Source organism: Papilio xuthus, unplaced genomic scaffold, assembly GCF_000836235.2.
Source record: "Papilio xuthus unplaced genomic scaffold, Pxut_1.1 DF828258.1, whole genome shotgun sequence".
In the NCBI taxonomy this organism is placed as follows: domain Eukaryota; kingdom Metazoa; phylum Arthropoda; class Insecta; order Lepidoptera; family Papilionidae; genus Papilio; species Papilio xuthus.
The window spans coordinates 989,040-998,314 of record NW_013530391.1 but is presented as its reverse complement, the minus strand read 5'-3'; the positions used below and the strand labels follow the sequence as shown (position 1 = coordinate 998,314).

The 9,275-nt window shown below is 33.4% G+C and overlaps 1 protein-coding gene across 1 annotated transcript; it reads left to right on the top strand.

Annotated features, from left to right (window-relative positions):
- Positions 1–224: 224 nt before the first annotated feature.
- LOC106113345 (peroxidase-like) lies at positions 225–8,845 on the top strand. The gene is made up of 12 exons (XM_013306069.1): positions 225–262; positions 1,395–1,534; positions 2,005–2,172; positions 2,414–2,601; positions 2,862–3,057; positions 3,568–3,768; positions 4,568–4,712; positions 5,051–5,207; positions 5,594–5,761; positions 7,138–7,336; positions 7,965–8,070; positions 8,687–8,845. The coding sequence occupies exons 1-12, from the start codon at positions 225–227 to the stop codon at positions 8,829–8,831; spliced, it is 1,851 nt and encodes a 616-aa protein (XP_013161523.1). The 3' UTR covers positions 8,832–8,845.
- Positions 8,846–9,275: the final 430 nt, after the last annotated feature.

Here is a 9,275-nt window from a genome sequence, read left to right as displayed (position 1 = left end):
AGTTCAAAGCTTTGTGACGTCACAACGTTGAGCTCGTCACGTTTGATTGATTAAACTTACCTTCATATATCTTTTTCGTATATTGAATATTTAAAATATATAAAATGTAAAAAGATTCAGAAATTTGCTAAGCGCTCGACCAATGGAAAAGTACCTTATATTCGTTCATTTCATTTTTTTTAATAAGGTGGCAAACGAGCAAGCGGCTACCTGGATTTGCCGAAATGGTGAACCGACTGCTGTTCATAGATATCCTGATGCAGTAACAGACGTGTTGCCTATCTTTAATCGACGAAGAACAGAACATAACGTACAGATAGAAAATATTTTCTCTTACTATACGTCCCCACCTATGTAAAAAAATGGGAAGGGAAAGACTAAAATTATACCTCCGTTAACATAAAGACTGTAAATTAAGAGTTGTTTTTTAACTCTCTAGAACTTATTGCATTTTTTAGAATTCATAATAAACTAAATTATGTAAATAAATTCATAGATAAATAAGCATTTAGTAGGTATTATATAAACAAATCTTAACATTTCACTTCCACGCCTTCACTTATAAAAATAATATTTCCTGTATACCGATTAATTACTCGATATCGAATCGATTGCATATTTTACAAAAAAAAATATTACCGGCGTTAACTGAATTGTTTACTTCCCACATACGTTGTGATGTAATTTTAAAATTAATAGTATCGTTAATAGAAGTGGAAGGAAGCTTACCTACAGAAATATTGCAATAACCGATTTAATGCGTTATTATTGTTGGTAACGTCGAAGAGAGAGTCGTGTAAAATGAATCGTTTAGTGTATATTTTAATACTAATATGCATAAATGATATAGAGTGTACGCAATACGATAGATTCAGTGGAGAAAAGGTTGACGGTGAAAGATTGAAGGAACTACGACTAACAAATGCGACATCGTAAGTATATCTTACTAATATTATAAATGCGAATGTTTAGATGGATGTTTGTTTGAAGTTGTCTCCAGACCTGCTGTACGGATCTTGATGAAATTTGGTATACATATAGAACATAGTCTGGAAGAAAACATAGGCTACTAACTATGTATTTTTTAATAACCTCGCGGATGGAGTCACCGGCGACCGCTGGTTATGAATAAAGAGAATAAAACGATATCGCCCGTGTATTGTTTCTCTAAATGTATCCATCAAAAGGATTGTTCATATCTAAATCTATTATAAATATATCATCAAAAAGCCAAAGAAACGTTAACTAGGTTTGGTGTGACCTTGACTATTATATTTCTTATTATAATATATTTTTACCAAGGATTAAATTAGTAAAACTAAGGATAAATATAGGTATAATTGTTATCAAAATACTTTGATAAAAGTACGCTCTACTGTTTCATTCTTTCGCAGAATTTGTACAATATATATTAAACCATGTGTTCCCCATGAAGGGAGCAGAATTGATGGTACTTGTAATAATTATAAATATCCATCATTGGGTGCTGCTAAAGGACCTTACGCGAGACTGCTAAAGCCGGACTATGCTGAAAGTAAGTCACCATTTTACACACAAAAACAAGACAAGAGAAAATATGACTACGACAAGTAATATAGACTAGTAATTAAAGGACTAAAAATCTACTGAACCCAATAAAATTACATCAGTAGATCTTGTATCAGCTTAATATAAGCTAAATAGTAAGGGAGGCGAAGCGGAGATTTTGGGATTTATTTTACCCTGACAGTTAGACTTAAGGAGGGATATTGCACCAAATGCATTTGATTGGTTACAAGTTTCCATACTTATTTTTAACTGCCATGCTAGAATAAATCCAAAAATCCCCGCTTCGCCTCTCCTACTAAAACTTTTAAGATCCACACAAGCAAAGCCGAGACAGATTGCGAAAACCTATCTTTATCTCATTTTTTTAAGTGAATGATAGTGTTTTTGCATTCTTGTTTTGACATTTGAAATCCATAGTCAAGTGCACTAAGTGCTAACTGCATTTATGTTATACAGATGGAGATGTAAAAGTCAGTAAGAATGGCAAGCCGCTACCGTCAGCGAGGCTGGTCCGGACATTCCTGCAGAGTACAGGCCGTGTCACCGATAAGATTAACTTCAACGTCGCCGCTGTGCACTATTTAGATTTTATCAATCGAGATGTCAGCGTTTTGTTTGAACCAAGTAAGATTGACATTTTATTTGCATGAACATTTAAATAACCCAAATGGTTATACAAAAATCAAATTGATTTTATGAAGAAAAAAATCTGAAAAATCTTTGAAGCTCTAGTTAGATTCCTATTCTCTATCTTCGATATTATCTTTTCTTTTTTTGGAAGACAGCAAATCATAGTTGTCAAATGGCCTTTGAAAATGTCAGATTTATTATCAATCATAAAACATATTTTTTTTTTAAATTTCAGTTGATTATCTCACAAAGGGGAAGGATTGTTGCCATCAAACAGAAGCAAAGGATCCTCGGTGCATGCCAATACAAGTACCGGACAATGATCCTTACCTTAAAGTTACAGACATACGATGTCTCAATTTTTCTCGTGCGGAAACATTTCAAGACATCGGATGTCTTTCCAAGTCTATGCTACCTGAACATGTTTGTATATTAATTTGTACTTTTATTATATTTTATGATAAGTATTACAAGTATTATATTAAGGGTAAGTTGTGCAATGGTTTCTAAAAACGTAATTATTAAAACAAACCCTCAAGAGTATTATGACCTAAAAACAAAGTTGTTAACAAAAGATATAAGTTGACTAAAAGTATGAAAATACCTGACTAAAAACAAAAGAACCACGATGAAATTACGCGTTAATTATATTTCATACGTCACATGTTTATTTTTTCTTTTAGATTAATTTACAAACGCCACTCATAGATTTATCAACAATCTACGGAGTTGATGACAGATCTATGAACATGGTAAGAAAATGGGAGGATGGTCTTTTATTGATGGAAGAGAGAAACGGTCGTAATGTACCTCTTGTGAACTTAACTAAGAATTTATGTATTCAGAACGTGGAGAATGAAACTAACTGTTATACTTTTGGTAAGTATTTTTTTGAATGGAATAAGTAATTATGACAAAATCCATGCTCAAATGTGGAAGAAGACGCAAAGACATCATGGCGCAAAAGATTAATGGAAATATTCATATTTCTTTTGTCCTATGTATACGGTCTTTTTTAGGAAAGAAAAATTTACCTTGTTTCTGTCATGCTTAAAAAAAGAACCTCTTGAGAGAGTAGAGATTGTTAATGATATCTTGTCTAAAATATTTAAATTTTAAGATCCTCTAACACTAGTACTAAAAACTCAAAATCTACTAAACTTCTAGGCAGTTTAAAGATTAATAAAAAAATGGGACCAAAAAGCAAAACCTTTCGATCAAAAAATAAATCAAAATCGGAGCCCCAGGGGCGGAATTACACGGTAACACACAAAAAAACATACAGACCAGTTGTAAACCTACTTTCTTTTTTAAGTCAGCTAAAAATAGAAAGAAAAGATAAATACTATACTTTAAATACTGGTCAAACTTATGTTTTTGTTTTTAAAGGTTTCCCAGAGGTTGGTAATTTCGATTTAAGAACAACCAGTTTCAACATATTTTTCATGCGCGAACATAATCGTATTGCGAAAATATTGCACGAATTAAATCCATGTTGGAAAGACGACCGGCTATTTAAAGTCGCCCGTCAGATAAATATTGCGACAGCGAGCAACATATTCATGTACGAACTCTTACCGCTCTTGTTAGGTAAGTTAACTATTCATTAATTAAGTTTAGCTGTAGCCAAGCTGTTTTTGAGTTAGAACTATGTATTTTTATACTGACATATGGTTTTTGAACTTCGTCTATAAAACTCTTTAAACATCATAGACTAAAATGTAAGTTGATAGAAGTATGGCTTTCTGAATCCAATTTTTTTTTCATATCATAAGGTGGCAAACGAGCGAGCGGCCACCTGAAATTGCTGAAATAGCGCAGTGACCGTTGCCCATAGACATACGCAATTATTTATGCGTTGCCTACCTTTAATCGACAGAGGAGAGGATGCACAGCAAGAAAATATTTTCCCTTCCCATGCATCCTCTCATCCGAATGTTTGCTTCCACTTTCCATACTTTCCTTACATGAAAAAAGGGTGGGAAGGGAAAGAGAACTAAATTAGGCCTCCGGGATGCACACTCATCAGATGAAACGCGGAATTGCTTCCACTTCACGCCTGTTTTCTGTGTGGTCGTGGTATTTCACCGGGCGGGCCGGACCAATTGGTGCGAAGATGTTAAAGCGGGCCCTACCACTGTCAAATTTACGTTTAAAACATATGTTATAGTTTTTTTTTATAGGAGAAGGGGGCAAACGAGAGTTATCTCTGTTTTGCCAAAGATAATGACAGGGATGTCAATATGTTACATATAGAGATTTTGATCTCAGAAACCAACTGTCAAACCTATTGCATTATAATATTTTTATCTATAATTTCCAAAGAGTATGGAGAGATAGATAATGTAGTTTCTTGTGAAACCTTTTGTAATTTATGTATTGTTTTTAGATCGAAGAAACATGATTAGTTATGGTTTAATATCGAATCGCAAGTCTCAAGTGAGTGCGTATGATGAAACTGCAATACCTCTAGTCTTCGCGGAGTACGAGATTGCTACAAGATTCTTCCATACATTACTTGACGGAAGAATAAAGTAATTGTTATATTTTGTTCTGATATTCATCAGTATGCCAATAGAATTCAAACTATTAGTTACTATTGCCCGCGACTCCGTTACCTAGAATTTAATATAACTAAAGAGTCTATGTGTTTTTCCAGACTATGTTTTACATGCATGCCAAATTTCAGCGAGATCCATGCAGCCGTTCTTGAGATACATTCAAAGAAACATCCATCCACCCATCTAAACATTCGCATTTATAATATTAGATGGCTTTGGATCAATCAATGAGATAAAAAGATTTTACTTCTAATTGTTATAGATGACTTTGGTGAATTTTACATATAATTTCATCATTTGATTTCTTTAAGGAAATACGATGAGAATTACAATTATCTAGATGAATTTACCTACAGTGATACTCTATTCAGACAAGATCTTTTGGAACAGAATGGAAACTTTGAAGAAATCAATCGCGGCACATTCTATCAGAATGCAGCTAAAATGGATGACATTCAAGATCCGGAGGTAAAATAGTCAAGTCAAGTCAAAAAGCGACTCCATCAGCGCAAAATAAAAAAGAACATAATAAGTAGCTTACATGTTCTTCCAGACTATGTTCTACATCTGTGACAAATTTCATTACGATCCGTTGAGTCGTTCCGGAGATACCTTCTGTAGTGTATGCATAAATGTTGTTTGTCTCAAGTGTATACGTCATAAGTACATGCCGGAGAGAGAGGGCGTCAGTCGATGTCTGGACCTTTGGACCGGCAGCACGTGTCGGCAAACGAGCCAAATATAACGCAACGAATGCTACACCTTCAAATAAACATCCATTTGTTGAGAGTACGGGAACGGAAGATGTACGAATAGGTGTAGAATTGAATGAAATCGTAATATTACATTTTCAGATCGTTGAACGTTACTTTGGTAATTTACAAAAAGCTTACGATCAAACTGCTAGTGATATACAAAGAAGTAGAGACTTAGGTATGAGAGGATACAATGAATACAGAAGTATTTGCGGTTTAAAATCTGCAAAAACTTTTGAAGATTTCGCTGATGTTATCGACATAGAGGTAAGTATCTATATAATAGATTTAATTTAAACTTCAAAATAATTTAAGCTCCAAAAGCCTAATGGTTGAAGATACGGATTTCCGTTCAAGTAATCGAGAGTCGAAATCATTCTACTATTGTCGTAAACCATATCCTAGCACAAGCCTACAGCTTAATTAGAATGGCACAAGAAATAAAAAACTGTGCTTATAATTTATAAAAACAATCCTGTAATATATTCTAATGTATTCAAAACACAAATATATTTAGAAAACATTATATATATATATAATAATAAGCATCAAGACGATTAGTATAATATATTTTGTTATATATATATATTATAATCTTTGTTTAGCAAAAGCTAGAATATGATTTAAATATTCTCTTTTCTGATATAATAACAAAACGAAAGAACGCTATTATCATACATAAATCGCCCGCGACTCTGTCCTCGCGGAGTTAAAAGAAAAACTTAATTAGTAGCCTATGTGTTCTTCCAGACTATATTCTACATATATGGCAAATTTCATAGAGATCCGTTCAACCGTTCTGGAGATATGTACCTTCAAACGAACATACATCTAAACATTCGCATTTATAATATTATATAATTTAATAGTAAGATCATTCAACTGCTCTCGTTATTTTCATTAAAACAATGAATTTAAAATAATTAACTTTTTGAATTACACGCTTCGTTACGTTCACATTTCAAAAAGTTATTTTAATTAAGCTCACACTTGAAATGCGATATGTGTTCGTTGTTTTAAGGTTGAGTTGGGTAAACGAACGAGGGTTCAAACCTCGTACAATGCTAGCCGTGGCCTACGACCGCGGCCGCGTGGTAATAAAGAAAACTTAATTAGTAGTCTATGTGTTCTTCCAGACTAATCTTCTACATCTATGCAAAATTTCAGCGAGATCCGTTTAGTGGTTCTGTCGATACCTTCTTACAAACATACAAACATTCTTACCTATATCTAAACATTCACATTTATATTACTTAGAGTAAGATTGCGTATGCTTGAATATTATAATTATTTTACTGTGTTTTGTTCGAAGATTTTAGACTTACAACGAAGATTTTTTTTTAAATTACAATGGCAAATAAGAAAATAATAATTTTAAGAATCTGCTAAGTTTTTCACGACCTATGCAAGTGCTTTATTGCAGCGGGGCTAGACAGTGCATTTTCTCCAAAGCGATTTCATAGCCAATTTAAAAAAAATGTATGAAACTGACGTGCCTTATCGAAATATATTGTCAATACTACACATATTTGAAATTCGTTATAAAATCCCTTCGAAGCGAATGCGCTATGTCTATCCCCTCTAATTATACAGAAAATATACTCGTAGTAACAAAACGAGACAGTTAATTTCATTTTTTCCAGAAAGTAGAGCTATTGAAGCATCTGTACGAAGATGTTGACGATGTCGACTTACTGGCTGGAATAATGAGTGAAAGTTACATTAAGAATACATTTATTGGACCGACACTATTTTGTATAATGGCTCGACAAATGAGTGTCTACAGATACGGAGATCGATTTTGGTTCGAAAGGGGGGATCAATTCCATAGTTTCACACCTCGTAAGTTTATACAGCAACTCGTAATTGGAGACGATTCCAGAAGTAATATGTATTTAAGAAATACTAAATAATTTTAGAGTTATCTAGGTAACAATGGAATTGGCCAGCTCGACCTGTGTAATACCACGACCACATTGACAACAGGAGTGTAGTGGAAGTACCCATTTTCTCTGATGAGTGTGCTGGTCAGATTTCTAATTTTACTCCTTTTTCTCTTACCACCCTTTTCTTCTAAGGAAAGCATGCGAAGGGGAAGTGGATTTGTCGGCAGAGTGGTAACATAGAAAGAGAAAATATAATTTTTCTGTGCGACCTCTCCTATCTATAAATGTAGACAAGGCTTGCTGCAGATTGCTTGCTCGTTTGCAACTTAACGATAATCATATTTTAATAAAATACCTATTTTAATTATTAAAAATGCGACGTTTTAATTAAATTTTTAATAATTATTTTAAATATTAACTCATAATAATCTACTATTTAAACGAACTCTTAAATCATATTACAATAGAGGATGATTAAAACAGCCAAGTAAAACAATAGGCGTGTTCATATCTGGAACAAAATCGTTTTACTTCCGACACGTAATTATTTATTACATTACAACCAAAAATATTTACACTTTCAGTTCAATTGCAAGAGATCAGGAAGACGAATTTAGCTCGCGTTGCGTGCGATAATGCCGATGGTATCAAATATATACAACCGCAAGCATTTCTTAACGTCCAAGTATAGTGAGTATTCCATCAAAATATTCAAAATAATGGCTAAATTTGATATTTGTAACTAGTTGTCGCCCGCGAGTTCATCCGAGTGGCTCCTTCCAGACTATATTCTTCGTCTATGCCAAATTTCAGCGAGATCCATGCATGATTTCTGACGATACCTTCTAACAAACATCCATGCATCTTAACATTCGCTTTTATAATATTAGTAAGAAGTAAGATATAATATTAGTAAGATGTCAGTTCAATAGAATTACAATAAAAATAATCCTGACAACTCGGAAAGAACATGATGACACCTTACTCTGCGAAATGAGTCTTGTTTTTAAGCTGTAAAACGCGAATCCCACGAATTCTCATGTAGAGCAAATATTATTTATCCATAAATCCGTAAATCGCTCTTTTACCTATAATTTAAAAATTACCAATAAATATTGTATTGTATGGCATAAAGGCGAACGATTGGATGGATGGACGTTTGGATATTTGTAACTTCGTAACTCTATAACGGTCGAAAGAATTCTGGACGAAATATGTAAGATAGACTAATTATAACTTTATCTGGATTTTTTAGCGTGGAAGATGTTGAGGTCGAAAGCTAGTAATTTTACACTTTAATTTTCAGCAACGCTCCGGTCTCCTGTTCTCGCATACCGGGCGTAGATCTGACAAATTGGTACGACAGAAACTGTTACAAGGCTAATGAGAACAAATTAACTTCTGTACCTGATCGTGACGTCACTAATAAGTTTTATATACACGTGACATAGTATGAAAATTAAGACATAAAGAAGACTACATTATTACCAAAATGTTGATATGTTCGTGTGTCTTTTTGAACGTATGTTTTCGTGTTTTTAAGTTTCTTCATGTAAATTATATTTTTAATTTATTGTTATTATTGTAAATTATAAATGTTAACAGTTAAATGATAATTAAATAAAGCATAAAACTTGATTTGCTGATTAAAAATAGCTCTCTATGGTTCTTTGCCATACCTACCATAGGTGTGCTGCAAGCAATGGCAGTCCATGAGAAGGCGCAAGACAGGCGACTTTGGCGATCTATTGTGTCGGAGTCCAAGACCCACTTTGTGTCGCTGCGCCAGCGGAGTAATAAGTAATGTTAAATCGAACGATTTTTCAATATCGTAAAGTTTATTTCTAAATCTATAAAAATAATAAACATCTAGAGTGAATTTCTGTCAATTTTCG